Source organism: Petromyzon marinus, unplaced genomic scaffold (assembly GCF_048934315.1).
Source record: "Petromyzon marinus isolate PM22_M1 ecotype Great Lakes invasive population unplaced genomic scaffold, UKy_Petmar_22M1.pri1.0 PM_G_Scaffold_49, whole genome shotgun sequence".
In the NCBI taxonomy this organism is placed as follows: domain Eukaryota; kingdom Metazoa; phylum Chordata; class Hyperoartia; order Petromyzontiformes; family Petromyzontidae; genus Petromyzon; species Petromyzon marinus.
Window position 1 is genome coordinate 547,597 of NW_027423001.1, and position 19,182 is coordinate 566,778.

Consider the following 19,182-nt stretch of genomic DNA (forward strand, 5'->3'; position numbering starts at 1 on the left):
GAGTAGCAGCGAGCATGGGAATCGATGTCCAGGTTGGAACTTTACAGCGCGGGGCCTAGCCACGCGGGGCCTTGCCTCCTGCCCTCGCCTGATTGCATTCTCTTTAATTATCTCGCTTAAGTTTAATTTGTCTTCACCCGGCTCGCCACTTTGTAACTTTGTTTTATTGTGAATATTCACGCAATTTGTATTTTCTTTTGTTATCAGGCCAAGCCCGCTTGAGCTGCTATACCGCTCTTGTTATCAGAAGCGACCTGCCCACAACAACACAAGGTGAGGCTTTGTCAACGTGTGTGAATGTTTCGACTTAAAACTTTGGTGACTGCAGGAATTAATATTCTTGGTTCTTTCGGTAAAGTCACGTAGATAGAAAATAAAATACAAATAAAATTAAATGAAAAATTGAAAATAAAGCAAAAACCCCACGACGTTTCGATCTCAACACAAGTGGTCTTTATCTTATTAAATTTAATCTGTTATTTTTATTTTCTATCTACGTGACTTTACTGAAAGAACCAACAATACGTGTGTCAATGTATCTATCGGTCAAAGACGCTAAGCGCGTGCCGCTGTTGACTGAATGTGTGGAGGGGAACACCTTCACCACGGGGAGAGAGAGACAGAGACACGGATAGCCTCGGCTATGTTGATTGATCCTCGATTCATTACTTGGTGGAGTGAGGAAGAATTAATGCTGAGCAGATGAAGGTGGCCAGGCATGGTGCTGGTCACACCGCCACCTGTATACTCATGGCAGTGTGTGACAGTGTCAAGTTTGTGTTTGCAGTAAAGTCTATTAACTCTGTTGAATACGGAGGTTATATCAAAACAATAGTTTATTTTTGTTTTCCTCTGGAACTCTTAATAAGAATGGAAACAGGAGGTGAACACAGCACACACATGCAGCTGAATTCGGAACTGTTCACCCCAGCATTCAAGGACATCTGAGCCTGGATTCACACCTCTAAGTTGCGATTGAACATTAATTTCTGCATAACACAAATAGTATTGTTTTCAACACCCTTTGCTATGTCAGCTGAATTTAGCTCTCATAAATATTCATTTTGTAGTCAGACAGCCGAAATTGTGTGCTTAGAGTTTTGAGTTAACATTCATCTTGGAAGATATGAAGGCTTCCAGGCATATTAATGACATTTGCCCTCTCATTGTGTTCCATAACAGCCCGTGGAGAGAAACCCTTCAGGTGCACTCTGTACGTGAAGGCGTTTGCACAGTCACCACATATTAAAGTACACCAGAGAACACACATGGGAGAGAAACCCTTCAAGTTGCAGTGTGTGCGTGAAGGCATTTGCACGTTCATCAAATCTGATTAATTTGGGAAACTTTTTCACTACATCATGAATATATTAATAAGTATAGACGTGTAAGTCACGTGTGCATTCCTCTGTGCCTGACGTGTAGATGGTGTGGATATTCTTTTTTTCTGTCTACAGCTGACGCTTCCTCTGCAGAATTGGTCTGATGGAGCAAAGGCACTCAGCGCAGCTCGGTATGACAAGTCAACAATGCGACCAGCGTGCATACAGCACGGACCGGACTGGAAATCTGACACGGCACCAGAGAAGTCACACAGGAGAGAAACCCTTCAAATGTACTGTGTGTAACAAGGCATTTGCATGGCCATCAGTTTTTCAGAACCACCAGAGAACACACACGGGAGAGAAACCCTTCAGGTGCACGATGTGCGGGATGGCGTTTGCACAGTCATGTAATCTTGTAACACACCAGAGAACACACACGGGAGAGAAACCCTTCAAGTGCACTGTGTGTGGGAAGGCGTTTGCACAGTCATCTGCTCTTAAAACACACCAGAGAACACACACGGGAGAGAAACCCTTCAAGTGCAGTGTTTGTGGGAAAACATTTTCAGGTTCATTTGCTCTTAAAACACACCAGAGAACACACGGGAGAGAAACCCTTCAAGTGCGGTGTTTGTGGGATGGCATTTTCATGGTCATCTGCCCTTAAAAAACACCAGAGAACACACACGGGAGAGAAACCCTTCAGGTGCACTGTGTGCGGGATCACGTTTGCACAGTCACCACATCTTCAAGTACACTAGAGAACACACACGGGAGAGAAACCCTTCAAGTGCAGTGTGTGCATGAAGGCATTTGCACAGTCATGTGCTCTTGTAACACACCAGAGAACACACACGGGAGAGAAACCCTTCAAGTGCAGTGTTTGTGGGAAGGTATTTTCACGGTCATCTGCCCTTAAAAAACACCAGAGAACACACACGGGAGAGAAACCTTTCAGGTGCACTCTGTGCGGGAAGGCGTTTGCACATTCATCAAATCTTCAAGTACACCAGAGAACACACACGGGAGAGAAACCCTTCAAGTGTACTCTGTGCGGGAAGCCGTTTGCAGATTCATCAAATCTTCAAGTACACCAGGGAACACACACGGGAGAGAAACCCTTCAGGTGCACTCTGTGCAGGAAGGCGTTTGCACAGAAACTACATCTTCAAGTGCACCAGAAAACACAAAAGCATCAGAAGATCCACAAGGAGTGGAGTCTGAAATCAGCTTGTGAAAGTCAAAGTGCCGCAATGAGCCTATCCCTCATGAAACAAGAACCGGACGAAAATCCCAGCTTGGGCACTTTTAAAGGTATCAAGGTGAAATATGAAGAGATGATGGTGAAATGTGAAGAAGTGATGAGCGATGAAGTGAAGGTAAAATGTGAAGATTCAACTCCAAAATGGGACTTTCACATCGTGAAGCAGGAGGAGAATTCTCACTGTGAGGCAGAGTGAGGCAACTCCCAGCAGTTTGTGGAAGTGGAGATGTGGGTGGACTTGCTCATAGACAATACAAAGTCAAGTGGAGACCCGGTAGATGTGTAAGCCAGAGACGATGTCGCTACAATAGATGCACGTTTGTCACAGGCCCTTAATGACAAGAATGTGAAGTTGCACACTTTGTGGGCCCATGGGTTGGGTAGATCTCTAACCAGGAGCAAGAGCCAATAAGCTCCCAAGCATTCACTATGTTATCATAATTGCATTTACACGGTGCTTGCTTAATCGCCTCAGCAACTCGGAGTTTTGTGTCGTACCTCGTCTGAAACACTCGAAGAGCATCCCCAAGTAGCAGCTGCCCCTGTGTGGCACAAGGTGGTGGCCCTGCACCGGCCTGCATGTGGACAAGAGCCTGTCAGTAGGGGGCGATGATTGATGTGTCATCTCAGTTGTGTAGTTTGTAGGTAATGTTTAGAATTTGCTACATTTTCACTCAGACGCCAGCATGCAATGGCCTCGTTTTGAATGACACAATAGTATGTTTTACATACACTGTGAAGCAGACTTTGCAACTTTTTTGTAAAAGCTTGTTAATACGATGTAACGTGATGCAGGATATTTCACTGCAGTAATCCAATTTTGTTAATATTTCTGTCAATAATTTAGAATGAATACTTGTCTGGTTTTGTGCATACTTGTAACATTTCATCTATAAGGGTCAAACATTGAATAAGTGATGTTAGGACAAAGTGTGTGTGTGTTTGAAAGTAACCTGTACAGAGAACTCAGGTGAGACTCATTGTTCTTGTGATACAGGTGTTTCACAAAGCGTCTGCCTCTGGAGCAACTCATTGTCTTTGAAATAGGGAGCACGCTCGGATCATTTATCAGTTACAAGGCATACCACTTAAAAGTTACACGTATAGGAGGAGGTACATTCTCTACAACACGAATTGTAGTTTTGTCTTACGTGTTGACGTAGATTTTGTCTAGCTAGGACTATAAATGCTCCTTGCTGATTGACGTCTGGATGTTCGTACCTATCGGTTGAAGCAAACCCCACTGCTGTTGTTGAGACGCTGTGCACCAATAAGGGTCCAACACATTGACGGCCTTCAGGCCAGGAAAGTCACAACATTTGCACACGAAGGACGCATTCACGCAAGTACCCCATGCTCCGTTTTGAAGTTTTAAAATGAAGCATCTTTGAATTGTGTTGTGTTTTGAATTAGATGATTTTATTTCTTCATTAAAAGCTTGTATCAATTTACATCTGGAAGACTTCGTTGAAAAGGACATTTCGTGTGAATTTTCTCTCAACGTTAAGTGGATGGCCTTGCCGGGGGTTCGGTTCAATGCGGACACAAACAGTGTACACACACACAGTGTATACACACATACAGTGTACACACAGTACACACACACAGTGTACACACACAGTGTATACACAGTGTACACACACAGTGTACACACACACAGTGTACACACACAGTGTACACACACACAGTGTATACACACATAGTGTACACACACACAGTGTACACACACAGTGTACACACACACAGTGTACACAAACACAGTGTACACACACACAGTGTATACACACAGTGTACACACACACAGTGTACACACACAGTGTACACACACAGTGTACACAAACAGTGACACAGCGACACACACAGTGACAAAAACAAAGATACAAAGATCCCCCATATAGCCTTAGACTGTAGGGGCAAGTGCTGTTAGCGAGCACCTATGAAGGCCTGAACGGTACACGAGGGGGTGGGTGGCCAGCACCACGCCCGACCGCCTTTGTCTCCCTAGTGGCAATGTTTACACACCGCACCAGGTACTCATTTTAGGCTGAGTCGACCTAGGGGAAGCCCGGGACCGGTTCAGATAATCGTCACTGGTGTTGGCCGTGAGCGGGAATCGAACCCGGGTCGCCAGGTTCATAGCGCAGCGCGCTAACCGCTACACTATCGCTCCCCACACACAGTGACACACAGCGACACACACACAGTGACACACAGTACATCACACAGTGTACACACAGTGACACACAGTACACACACACAGTGTACACACACACAGTGTACACACACAGTGTACACACACACAGTGACACAGTGTACACACACACAGTGTACACAAACAGTGACACAGCGACACACAGTGACACACGTGGTGTCAATAAAGTTACAGACACCACGTGGTGTCAATAAAGTTACAGGAACCGCGTGGTGTCAATAAAGTTACAGCGGCCTAGAGGGGCGGACCGCGAAGCCTCGGCGAAAACTTCGTGCCAGTAAAACCCCTCACACCCCCTAGGCAGGGATCCCCTTGACCCCTCACACCCCCTAGGCAGGGATCCCCTTGACCCCTCACACCCCCTAGGCAGGGATCCCCTTGACCCCTCACACCCCCTAGGCAGGGATCCCCTTGACCCCTCACACCCCTAGGCAGGGATCCCCCTATGGGCAGTGTTGAGTCTATGGTGTAGTGCTGAGTCTATGGTGCAGTGTTGAGTCAGTGGGCAGTGTTGAGTCTATGGTGCGGTGTTGAGTCTATGGTGCAGTGTTGAGTCTATGGTGCAGTGCTGAGTCTATGGTGCAGTGCTGAGTCTATGGGCAGTGTTGAGTCTATGGTGCAGTGTTGAGTCAGTGGGCAGTGTTAAGTCTATGGTGCGGTGTTGAGTCTATGGTGCAGTGTTGAGTCTATGGGCAGTGTTGAGTCTATGGTGCAGTGTTGAGTCTATGGTGCAGTGTTGAGTCTATGGTACAGTGCTGAGTCTATGGTGCAGTGCTGAGTCTATGGTGCAGTGTTGAGTCTATGGTGCAGTGCTGAGTCTATGGTGCAGTGCTGAGTCTATGGTACAGTGCTGAGTCTATGGTGCAGTGTTGAGTCTATGGTGCAGTGCTGAGTCTATGGTGCAGTGCTGAGTCTATGGTGTAGTGTTGAGTCTATGGTGCAGTGCTGAGTCTATGGTGCAGTGCTGAGTCTATGGTGCAGTGTGGAGTCTATGGTGCAGTGCTGAGTCTATGGTGCAGTGTTGAGTCTATGGTGCAGTGTTGAGTATATGGGCAGTGTTGAGTCTATGGGCAGTGTTGAGTCTATGGTGCAGTGTTGAGTCTATGGTGCAGTGTTGAGTCTATGGTGCAGTGTTGAGTCTATGGTGCAGTGTTGAGTCTATGGGCAGTGTTGAGTCTATGGTGTGGTGTTGAGTCTATGGTGCAGTGCTGAGTCTATGGTACAGTGTTGAGTCTATGGTGGTGCAGTGTTGAGTCTATGGTGCAGTGTTGAGTCTATGGGCAGTGTTGAGTCAGTGGGCAAACGTACAAAATCAGCGGGGGATCAAATACTTTTTTCCCTCACTGTAGTAGAGACGATGGGACGAAGGGTGCTACTTCATGTATTTTTGGTAAGCCGTATAATCTTGGTGGCCTGGCAGCAGAAGGTTTCAACGAGAACTGTTTGGTTTGATCAATTAATGTGGTTGAATCAGAAATGATTTTGGTTTGTATGACGAGGCTGTTGGTGGGATCTCTTTTTATTTTTGTATAGCTACCATCATTGAGTAATTCTTTAATTTTGTTGTTATATTCTATTTTATCCATGATGACAGTGGCATTGACCTTGTCGGCTGAGAGGATGACAATGTCATCCCTCTTTTTTTAATTCATATAATAATCAGATTTCATTCTTTTTATTTATTTATTCTTATTTAAATATAATCAAATTTGATTAGTTAAATTTTAAACGAAATTTTATTTACTTATTATTTAAAATAATCAAATGTGATTATTTGTAAGTTTTATTTATTATTATTTTAAAATATAAAATGTGGTTATAAAGAAAGGCTAAATTATTAATTAAATATTTCTGCCTTTACTTATTATGTAAAAGTGATCGAAATATGTCAATTATTTTATTATTTAATCATTATTATTTAAAAATAATCCAATTTGATTATTTTAACTTATAATGTATATTTCTTTATTATTTAAAACAATCAAATTTTATTATTTTAATGTATGTTTTTTTATTTATTTAATCTTATTTTAAAAATAATAAAATTTGGTTTTTATTTATTCTTATTTAAAAGTAATAAAATTTGATTATTGGAATTTTTTATTTATTTATAATGATTTTACAATAATCAAATTTGATTATTTTTATTTATCATTTATTATTATTTATCATTTATTATTATTTATTTAATATTATAAAAATATAATCAAATTTAATTGTAGTCCAAGTCCGACCTAGGGGGAGGCCCACGACTGCTTCAGATCTCCGTCGCCGGCCCCAGTCGGCCGAGAGAGGCATCACGTGACGAGTGGCTGTGGGGTCACACCAAGCCGCGCGAACATCGCCAGAGGCCACATCGATCCGAGAATCGATGTCACGCGTTGGAATCGCCCCGCCGCCGCCGCCCGCTGCTGCCGCTGACGCTCGGCGATCCGCGCGGGCGTCGTTTTCGAGCGACAGGATCGCGAATCGATTCCCTCCGGCGCTCCACGCCATCACGATGTTGACCACCGCCGCCGCCTCCGCCGCCCGGCACGCGGCCAAGCGCCTGGGAGTCAATGGCGAAGGCAACGACCGCGTCCAGGCGAGCGCGATGGTGAGCGTCAGTGACGAGCGACTTGACGAGGTGTTTTTATAACGAGAAGATGTTTATTTTACTCCTCCTCGCCCAGAGCCTCTTTGTGAGGCCTGGGCCAGAGGCTTCACTCAGGCGACGTGCCACCACCACCACCAGCCGTGTTTATATTATTTAACGTGATTGTTTAGCTTTGTAACTCGCAGATTCCAGTGCCGTTGCGAAGAGCTTCTCGTTGGTGTTGGGGATGGACCACGCGGACCACAGCATCGCTAGGCTCTGCTTAGTAAAACGCGTTTTGGTAAACGTGGATTTCGTGTTCGTTAACACTTTGGGCTATTTCCAGTGTAATTTTTTTAGACGGCGTTTTCTCTTCTAAGGGTGTGTATTCTCTTTGCACTGAACTAAAATAATAAAAATATGAAACAATAAAAACATTACTCATTGTTTTTTTCGGTAAAGTCACGTATGTAGAAATACAATTAAATTATATTTAAAAAAACAATCACGACGTTTCGATCACAACACAAGCGATCTTCATCAGGTGTCAAGAACAAATCACGGAGGTAAATACAGCAAAAGATGAGAGACGAGAATTCAACAAACCTGAAACAACATTATGTGAAGCACATCCAGTCAGGCCAACAACACAGACATTTCCTGGCGGACCACGAATAAAAACATTGCCTTCCAGGAGAGATTCGTTCATGAGGCTATCCACATATACAAGCACAGAGACAATTTCAACCGAGAAGATGGATTCTGGCTTAGCAATCATTGGAAGGATTTGTTAAACCATTTCGGGTCTTAATTGTTCACGCTTACGGTGGCTTTCAGACCGCATCCATTATTTTCGTCTCCCCCCTCCTCCTTTCAGAACATAGATGGACTCGTCCATCTGAACAAACTCTCAAATCGCTCTCCGTGGTGCTGACGTTAAAAAAACGCCACTTTTATTCAAATTTTCTTGCTGTGGTTTTCACACCTGACGATGATTGCTTCTTGTGTTGCAGTCAAAACGTCGTGAGAATTGTATTGTTTTATATTTTTATTATTTTATTGTTTCCCTTCTACGTGGTGACTTTACCGGAAGAACCAAGAATATTAATCCCTGCAGTCACGAAAGCTTTAAATCAAAAGTTAAAATACTAATTAAGTTAAAATACCGATGTGTTAAATGTCCCACGCGATGGCGTCGTGGGGTAGCTCTTCGACCCTCCCCAATGTGATTAAAAACTTTGCGGAATAATAAAACTTTACAGCGTCTACAAAAGCGCACCTGGCGGTGGGGGATGCGAGTTCCAGAGTTTGTAACTCGAGGGCCGTTTAGATTTAAAGTTAAACTCGCGAACGTTCTTAGCGATTACTGAAATGATGGCACTGAGCTATGGCCATTTTTTGCCAAACGGATGCAGATTTAAAAACCCCTTTAATGCAAGTGTCTGCATCTGCTCCGATATCACTTGCCGGCGATGTTAGCCGTGGCTTTATTTTGGTGATTTTGAAAAAGTTTTATGGTTTGGCCATGTTTGTTTTGTTGTAGTACGGAGTTAGACTGATGGCCTTAATCTAAGTTGTCTTGTGGTTGTTGTTGTTTGACTTGCATCCCACTGGGATTTTTGCACACAGCGTTGGTGTACTGTGCTATTTCAAGGATTATTTTGCTGTTTTTTCCTGGATTTTCTGTTTGCACAGTCACATAATCACTGTAAGATGTTTTTCTTGTTCATGTTTTTGTTTGTTGCGGTTGCACCCGATTCAAGAGCCAAATGGCTCACAGGGCTATACCAAATAAATGAAACTGAAAACTGTCTTCTCGGTATAGGAGGAAACAACAGCTTTGCACAATAGTCGTGTTGAGTTTGCTTCCTTGCCGACGTGCACAGGACACGTTTGAGGACCCACACAAGCCCCCACCGTCGGCTGTGGTTCACGTGCGGGGACTCTTGGACACAGCCCTCGAGTCGGACCTCGTGGAGGCCATGCGGCACTTTGGCCTAGTCAGGTGAGCAGTCGGTGGTGACCGTTGCCCGCATGGGGAAGGAAGCTGTATTATTATTGTTATTATTGTTGTTTACCGAAAACACCAAAGATTAATTCCTGCAGTCACGAAAGCTTTGAACCAAGTTTAAACCGCCTCTACGGGGAGGTATAAGGTCTGTATCTTTGTGTCTGTCTTTGTGTTGTCTTGTGTTGTCTGTGTGTTGTCTCTGCTTGTGTATCTGCCTTTGTGTCTGTGCTTGGATTTGTTTCTCTGTGCTGTCTCTGCCTGTGTGTCGGTCTTGGTGCTTCCAAATGTTTGCTGCCATGCTCCACTTTGCTCTATGCATACCTGATGCTAAAATGTCCCATTGTCTCTCAGCCTTGCCTTCTCATGCTAATATGTCCCATTGTCTCTCAGCCTTGCCTTCTCTGCCTATTTAAGGCGACTTCACTGTGTGCTTGTACCTGTGCTGGTCCGCTCTACTTTAATGTCTATGTGTGTGTGTGCCGTCTGTATCTTAAATTTCATACTTAACTTGCAATTTAGCAATCTTTGAAATAACGTAATCAACCAGGCTTTGCGTTAATTGTGTTTTGACCGACCGTCTGTGTTGCTTTATTTGGTTTCCAAATTCTGCTAAACTCTTGTCTGTTTGGTATGCTTCTCTCTCTGTGTCCCCTATTGTGTCGGTGTTAGTTCCCCCTACTTGGGTGTCTGTGTATACATCTGAGGTTATGTGTCTCCCCTCTCTCGTAAATTTAGCTCTTCTGTACCTGATGATGGCTGCTTGTGTTGCAACCGAAACGTCGTACGCTATTATGTTATTTTATTATTTCTTATTTATACGTGACTTTACCGAAAAAAACAAAGATTATTGTTATTATAGTTGTTATTATTATTGGTGTTATTATTGTTGTTATTATTATTGTTATTATTATTATTATTGTTGTTATTATTGTTGTTATTGTTATTATTGTTGTGGTGGTGGTGTTTGCGGACGTGGAGTGAACGTAGACCTTGGAAATTCGAATATTACCGATTTTCGCTTCGACAACTCAAGAAATTGCATAACACGAAAATACTCGATGGTTCTTAAGCACGGGGTGGGAGATGCCCTTTCTGGGGGCGCAAGACGTGCCAGATTATTTTTAACAAGGTAAATCATCGAAACACATTGAGCACGGGCACGTAAGCACTGCTACTTTGTTCCATCAAACCTCTAAATTAATAAACATTGTACGTTTTAAAAAAAATATTGAGAACCAAAGGGGGGGTGGCAAGGCTGCAGGTTAAAGCTCAAGAACCACTTCCGTAAATAAAAAGTCGTGGCCGCGTGTGGCGGCAGACGAGAGGGCGCGGCGTTGCCCACGTCACGGCGTGATCGGCGACGCCGGGCGTGGCTTACTCGGGGCCTTTACAGCCTCAAGTGACCAACCAAAAACCGCTTCATCATCTTTGGGGTTCTTTCGGTAAAGTCACCACGGCGTAGAATGAGAATAAAATAATAAATCGATCAAAATTAAAATAACACGATAAAATTCTCACGACGTTTCGGGCCACAACACAAGTGGCCTTCATCAGGTGAAGGGACGAGACTGCCAAACTGAAATGGGACAGTTTCGTCCCTTCACCTGATGAAGGCCACTTATGTTGTGGCCGAAACGTCGTGAGAATTGTGTTATTTTATTGTATTAATTTATTATTTTATTCTCATTCTACGTGTTGGTGACTTTACCGAAAGAACCAAAGAAGATTCATCCTTGCAGTCACGAAAGCTTTAAATCGAAACAAAAACCGTTTGTTTTTCAATTTTCCCAAGTCACGAATTCCCTCCGAATTAAAGTGCCGCTGCTGCTTTTGTTGTGCCATCTGACAAAAGCGGCACACGTTCAAATGTGATTAGTAACCGTGTTAAAAATTAATATCTCGTATTGAAATGGTGCACACACGTACCTTGTTTATGTACGTTTGAAGAGGCTTCGTTTGTCAGGTGATACATCGACAGAAGAAGACTATATTACCCTAAAGATGTATTTTAAATATAATTATATTCTTACAGTACATTCAATTCCAACGTACTACACTGCCAAACTGAAATGGGACGTGGCATCTAACCTGCATCCAACCAGTCTCCACTCCGTTGCATGCATTGAAACATTTCTTGAGATCAAATGAGGTGACTTGGAGCAGACCAACCTCGTGTTTAACATTAACAACAACAGGCACGCGTTTTAAAGTCGGCCACATCTTTGAATAACGGCACTCGTTTGAATCGCTCCCTCCGTGCAGCTACGTGGTGATGATACCCAAGACGCGGCAGGCGCTGGTGGAGTTTGAAGACCCGGAGAGCTCCCGCAGCTGCGTCGACTACTTGTCCAAGGGCTCCGTCTACGTGTGTGGGCAGCCGGCCTACTTTAACTTCTCTACCAGCCAGAAGCTTTGGCGCCCTGGTGTCCCGGGGGACAACGGCAACAGCAACCACGTCCTGCTCTTCACCATCCTCAACCCCATCTACCCCATCACCACGGTGGGCATTGTTACACTTACAGCAGCTGGACATTAATGTGTGAATAGTTTGTCGGGTGTGCCACGCACACACGCGCGTGTTTCATTTATACGAGTGAAATTATGTACGTTTTGGATTACAGTGAATGGCTTTGCTAAGGAAATTACATTGATCCTTTGGTTCATTTGAGGCAATTGAAGTCGTGTTTTTTGTTTGTGCTTCGAAGTCTACCAATGGCATTGAATAAAAAACAATATATAGACCTAATGTTGATTTTGGAAAGCGTTGATGTCCTGTATGGCTCGATCTTAAAAATTCACTGGAAAAAAAGCTTTTCAAATTTACTTGGTAATGCGTGCAAAATCACCTCGCTGCGTTTGTGTGCTCCATGTGGTCCTGCAGGATGTGCTTTACAACATTTGCAAACCATTTGGGCCTCTGCAACGCATTGTGATCTTCAGGAAGAATGGCCTGCAGGCCTTTGTGGAATATCCTTTCAACGAGATGCATAACCGTAACGATATATCCGCCATTCACGTAATTTTACGTGTTATTTTGGAGATGCTAAATGTATTGTTATTAAAATGAAATGGTCGTGTTTTCCTTAATTTTTGGCCACGTTTGTTTCGGTTGAGAGCGCCGAGAGAGCGAACTCATCTCTGAATGGAGCGGACATCTATTCGGGCGGCTGTACTCTTATAGTGGAGTATGCGAGGGCAAGTACAACCGATACTTTGTACATTCACAAGTGTGTGCACCACAACCTGGTTTTTTTCACCCGCAGACCAAAGATTTCATTTAATATACTGAATTGACCACTTTGGTGAGCAAATAATGCTGAATACACACGGCAATTCATTGCTAGATGAGGGCTTCCGCACTCGATGCCTGTTGTGGGGGTTATTTGACCTGTGTGCGGGGTAAAGGAGTGTAGCATATATTGTGGCAGCATAGAAATACAATGCACCCAATGGATTTTACAGCTGCCCACCACACAGCCCCACAACCTACAACAACCCATTGTGCATGACGGGCATCCTTGCCGTTGTCTAAAGTCAAACTTTTCCCAATTGATATTACCGTGTGAGGGTGGTTCTCATCTGAGCCAGTGCCCTGAGCCAGTTAATGGAAAATTCGCATCCAGTGGGAAGGGTAGAGTTGGTTTTTAATTCGATTTTATTTGGTGACGGGTGATTAACATTCAGCCATAGACTGCTTTGCGAGACCTGCAGAGTACCTGAGGGGAGATGTTACATTGTTAGCAGGAAATAAAATTACAGAACAGTAATAACGAATGCATCATTTTCATAACGGGGTTATGGCACTTCAACATTTTTGAGGTATACGATCAAGGCTAACGCTTTACAGTACACGAGGAACACTGCGAATAAATAATACCGAGTTAGGCAGAGCATGCCAAACTTGTGCAATTAAACAAGTTTGGAATTTGAATAGGCCACCGAGGGATAGCGATTTTTATCTGCAAACACGAAGGGAGCTTGGTCCAACGAAGAGGGATAATCAACACGTGATCTTAAAAAAAAAACTGGTGGCAGAAGGCCACTGTTTTCCCACAACTCCGATAAGCATGCTTTTGCTACGTACGGTGCGAAAGTTTAGCTTATCGTTGACTTCCTACGTGTGGCAGCTCTTATTCATTCATCTCCCAGGAAGTTAAGGGTTGCGTTAAGTACCTCGGCTTCACCGCAAGTTGCGTGCCGTAATTGTCTCGGGGGTAATGACCGCTTAATAATTATTATGCTTGTAAATTTTAAATGGTTCTAAAGTTTCGATTTAAAGCTTTCGTGACTGCAAGGATTCATCTTCTTTGGTTCTTTCGGTAAAGTCACCACGTAGAATGAGAATAAAATAATAAAATAAAACAATCAAATTATCACGACGTTTCGGCCACAACACAAGGTCGGGACGACAGGTTTGTTCCTTTCACCTGAAGAAGGCCACTTGTGTTGTGGCCAAAACGTCGTGAGAATTTTATTGTTTTATTTTATTTTTTTATCCTCATTCTACGTGGAGACTTTACCGAAAGAACCAAAGAAGGTTCTAAAGTTATATAATTTTTTCCCAGCATCTATGCCCTATATGCTGGCCACGAATAATGTTTATCTTTTCCCCCTGCTGTGTCCTCTTTACAGGCGACGCGTCTGAATGTGTTTAAAAATGACTCTGAGACCTGGGACTTCACCAACCCTGGCCTCAAGCAAGGTAAGACCAATATCGAGCATATCAGAGCCGCGCTCTCTCGACAGCTGGTGGTGGTGAGCCCTCGGTGTGTGGGGGGGGGGTGACGTTTTTAACGCAAGGGGAGGGGTGTGCACGGCGTGATGAAACAGGCATTGACTATTTCTGTACGCGGCCGGCTTCGCCGTGTTATACTTGAAGATCAGTGGCCAAGTAGAGGGGGAAGTTTGGAGCGTTCTCAAGAGGATAATGCAGCTTCTGCACTTGAGATTTTGGTTGCAGAAAAATGTCACACCTGCAGACACTTGGTTGTCTTGAAGCACATTGGTGTACTGTTTACAATCTACAGAACTTGGTCGTTGTCACAGGAAGTTATTTGAAACGCCATTCCCCTCTTTTGTATCAATCACTGCAATTGTGTAGAGCTGGTCAAGGTTATTTTCGTTTATACCTATCTTCTCCATATATATAAAAGGCAAAGTTGTGAATATGTGTGTCTGTTCAAAATGTTTAGCGTACTTCCCGACATGCAACAAACTGGAAATTTGCCATGTGGGTACTTTCCAGACTGTACACCGTGCAAACATTACACAAATACACTTTTGTTTTTGGGGGGGGGGGAGCTCGATAATGCATTTATTTTTTGCACGGCAAGTGAGCTGTGACGTCAAATCTGTCACGTGACCCGTAGTGTAGCGGTTAGCGCTACGCTGCGCTACGAACCCGGCGACCCAAGTTCGATTCCCGTTCACCGCCACCACCGGTGACGATTATTTTAACCGGTCCTGAGCCTCCCCTAGGTCGACTCAGCCTCAAACGAGTAACTGCTGTGGTGTGTGAACATCGCCACTGGGGAGACAAAGGCGGCCGGGCGTGGTGGATCCAAGTCCCGGGCGAAGCCGGGTAGTAACAGCTAGCGCAACATATAACTAAATAATCTTTGTGTTTTTTTAGCCCATGCTAAGCTTGCGTAGTTTACTCTGGGCAGATTGGTTTTAAACTCGTGCCCGTGTACTTTGTTTTTTCTAGTTTACCCTTCAGAACAATTTGGCAGTATAAGTGAATGTTGTGAAGAACAGGATTCACAAGGAGGCATGTGGCTGCTGGAGTGTTCAATAATCCATTGGATTAATTTTTTTGTTACCATTAAAGCTGTTGCCCTGGTACTGGACATGCGATAGACATTGCCATTAAGTTGGTGGCGTTTTAGATTTTGATCAGCTTTGAAGATTTTCCCAACGTCAAGTGCATGTGGCCCATAGGCAGGTACTCGGTTGTTCGGGTGTATCAAGGCTGGTCATTTTTACACTACAGTGTAAAACCTTGCATTGCGAGCATAATTTGTTCCGGGAACGTGTTTGTAATCCAAAGCGCTCGTACATCATAACACTCGTCTATCAGTTGTGTGATCACGTGACTCACGGCAGTACAAAGCGTGTCTACACGTCTACCAGTTGTGTGATCATGTGACGCTGGGCAGTACAAAGCGTGTCTACACGTACACTACTCGTATTGCAAGACCTCGCTCGTTTATCAAGTTAATATTTATTTACAATTTTAACTCGTCTTGCAAAACACTCGCAGACCAAGTTACTCGCAATCCAAGGTTTTACTTTGTATTTAGATTTACCAGGGTGTGTGTCTGTTGGATCAGAAGTAGATGCCAACTTTCACTGGCATATTTGAGGTGGACATTGCACGTTGCGTTTTTATATTTTGTAGGGTTGAGAAACCTTGACTGCGTTATGTGGTGTCTGGGTACTAAGCGGAGAAGCTTAGAGGATGTCAGAAAAGCCGATATTTACGATTGAAAATATCACTTATTATAAAGTAACCCTTTTAATTTGGTACGATTGAACCTGAACAGGAAAATGGTATCTTTGTCCCGAGTACATTGTGTGTACGCACAGATATTAGTTTCCGAAGAGGTAAGTCTCGCCACTTTATCAAGGGAGCTTCAGGGACACGGTGCGGTTTGATTTTATTGCCAAATTTCCGTAAACGCTTCGAAGAGCATTTCCCTCACTCCCAACATCAACGCGACAAGGAGCATCTGCGAGCATTGCCGCACACAGAAGCACACGGAGGCAATTTGCAAGCAACACACGAGCAATCAAGCGCCCGGCAGCCAACAGCCATCGACGTGAACAGCGACGACACGAACGGCGACATTGGCAACATACTCGTCGGCACTTGGTAGGAACCGGGGACACCGCGCCCCCCACGCCTGCAGCGCCACGTCACGGAACACTCGGCGCAGCACGCCGCATCCGCTGCACCGCAACCGCCACGTGCCGCTTGGCAGAGGCCATCGGATAACCCGCAGCCAGCCGCAGGCACCGGGGGACACGGCGCTGACAGACCGGCAAACCACCGGCACCGCCGCGAAGAAGCCGGGAGCGACGAAAGCCCGCATTCACCGCGAACGGGACTTGGAAATAAGCCGAACGGAACGCGTGCCGATGCGTTTGGGGCTTAAAATCGCTCCGTTGGTGAGAATTTACCTCGACGCTCGTACGTTTAGACTGCCTTGCTAAAGTTTTGTTTGCAAACGAGGCTTTTTACATTCTCCTGTTTGATTTGTACTAAGGGCCTCGGTGAATGTGTATGCTCTGACTTTAACATAGATATTTCTGCAGCAGGTACAAGCTCTATTTCTGCAGCAGGTACAAGCTAACCACTCAGCTATCTCAATGCTAAATTCTATGCTAATTCCATTGTCAAGATGTGTATGCCTTAACTTAGCTATTTCAATGCTAAATTCTATGCTAATCCCTTTAACAATGGGTGCCTCTGCGGGTGTGTATGCTTTAACTTTTAACATAGCTATTTCTGTGACCAGTCACAAGCTAATCATTCAGCCATTTCAATGCTAAATTATATGCTAATTCCTTTGTCAAGGCGCTTTGTTCCTCTCACACAGCTTAAAGGCCGTATCTGAACGTGGCTCTTTCACTCCAGCGCTGTCCTACCAGACAGTCTCGCCCCCTTCACCTGATGAAGGCCGCTTGTGTTGTGGCCGAAACGTCGTGAGAATATTATTATTTTATTTTATCAATTTATTATTTTATTATCATTCTACGTGACTTTACCGAAAGAACCAAAGAAGATGAATTATTGCAGTCACGAAAGCTTTAAATCGAAATGTATGTGGCACTGTCCTTGAAATTGATTGGTCCACACCCGAGACAACTTTCTTTTTGGCGTCTTCTGGTCCAACACCAACGTGAGACGAGGCTCTAAAGAAAGCTGTCTCGGGTGTGGACCAATCAATTTCAAGAACAGTGCCACATACATTATCAGAGTTGTTGTTTTGTTTGCATTCCGACCGCAGGTATTGTGGTCAATGTAAACATGACTCCTTGTAAAAAAGGTGTCAGTTTTGTTGCCAGATAAAAGGGTAAAAAAACAATTATCAGGTCATTGCATGTTGTCACGGTCAAAATTGGGGCAATTCCAAACATTATCCAGAAACTACACAACGGAGACACGCACCCCCTGTACCAACGACGGAGGCGCAGGGACAGACGTTCGATTACGTTGGAATCGATCTGCAGATGGCCAGCAGCTCCGTGTCGCCTTATCTCGATCCCGCAATCCCAACCAGGTGAAAGTCCGCATCGAACCGAACCCCCGGCAAGGCCATTGTCTACTTACCGACGAGAGAAAATTCACACGAAATGTCTTTTTCAACGAAGTCTTCCGGATGTAAAATGAAATAAGCTTTTAATGAAGAAATAACAATCATCTAATTCAAAACACAACACGATTCAAAGATGTTTCATTTAAAATCTTCAAAACGGAGCACGGGGCGCTTGCGTGAATGCGTCCTTTGTGTGCCGTAAATGTTGTGACTTTCCTGGCCGAAGGCCCTAAAATGCTTGGACCCTCATTGGTGCACAGTGACTCAACTGCAACAGTGGGGCTTGCTTCAACCGATAGGTAGGAACATCCAGACGTGAATCAGCAAAGGGCATTTATAGCCCTAGTTAGACAACATCTACATCAACACGTAACACAAAATGAACAATTCGTGTTGTAGAGAATGCATCTCCGTTACGTGTAACTTTTAAGTGGTATGCCTTGTAACTGATGAATGATCTGAGCGTGCTCCCTATTTCAAAGACGATGAGTTGCTGCAGAGGCAAACGCTTCGTGAAACAGAAAAGTAGCTTTGACCTGTATCACAAGAACAACGGATCTCACCCGAGTTATCTGTACAGGTTACTTCCAAACACACACACACACACTTTGTCCTAACATCACTTAATCAATCTAGATTTGAACACTTAATCAATGTTTGACCCTCATAGACAAAATGTTACATGTACACACACAATCAGACAAGTATTCATTCTTAATTATTGACAAGCATATTAACAAAATTGAATTACTGCAGTGAAATATCCTGCATCAGGTTACATCGTATTAACAAGAAGCTATTTTAAAAATACGCACGGTCTGCTTAACAGTGGATGTAACACATACTATTGTAGTGTCATTCAAAACGAGTAGGCCATTGCATGCTGGCGAATTCTAAACATTAGCGACAAATTACAAAACTGAGATGAAACATCAATCATCGCCCCCTACTGACAGCCTCTTGTTCACATACTCTTTGGTTCTTTCAGTAAAGTCACGTAGGCAGAAAAAATAATAATAGATAACGACGTTTCGATCGTAACACAAGCGGTCGTCCTCAGGCAGAAAAAATAATAAATGCAGGCCGGTGCAGGGCCACCACCCTGTACCACACAGGGGCAGCTGCTACTTGGGGATGCTCTTCGAGTGTTTCAGACGAGATAAGATACGAAACTCCGAGTTGCCGAGGCGATTAAGCAAGCACCGAGTAAATGCAATTATTATAACATAGTGAATGATTGGGGGCTTCTTGGCTCTCACTCCTGGTCAGAGATCTCCCCAATCCACAGGTCCACAAAGACTGGCCGCTCGCTCTTACTCTGCAGGTTGAATCTAGGAATTGAGTGTTCAACTTCACATTCTTGTCATTAAAGGCCTGTGACAAAGGTGCATCTATTGTAGCGACATCGTCTCTGGCTTACACATCTACCGGGTCTCCACTTGACTTTGGATTGTCTAGGAAGTCCACCCACACC

The 19,182-nt window shown here is 44.2% G+C and overlaps 1 protein-coding gene across 1 annotated transcript; it reads left to right on the plus strand.

Annotated features, from left to right (window-relative positions):
• The first annotated feature begins 7,146 nt into the window (after window positions 1–7,146).
• On the plus strand, window positions 7,147–15,128 carry LOC142917425 (heterogeneous nuclear ribonucleoprotein L-like). The gene is made up of 7 exons (XM_076062088.1): window positions 7,147–7,397; window positions 9,263–9,381; window positions 11,650–11,887; window positions 12,269–12,354; window positions 12,486–12,582; window positions 14,020–14,153; window positions 15,095–15,128. The coding sequence occupies exons 1-7, from the start codon at window positions 7,173–7,175 to the stop codon at window positions 15,126–15,128; spliced, it is 933 nt and encodes a 310-aa protein (XP_075918203.1). The 5' UTR covers window positions 7,147–7,172.
• The last annotated feature ends 4,054 nt before the right edge of the window (window positions 15,129–19,182 follow it).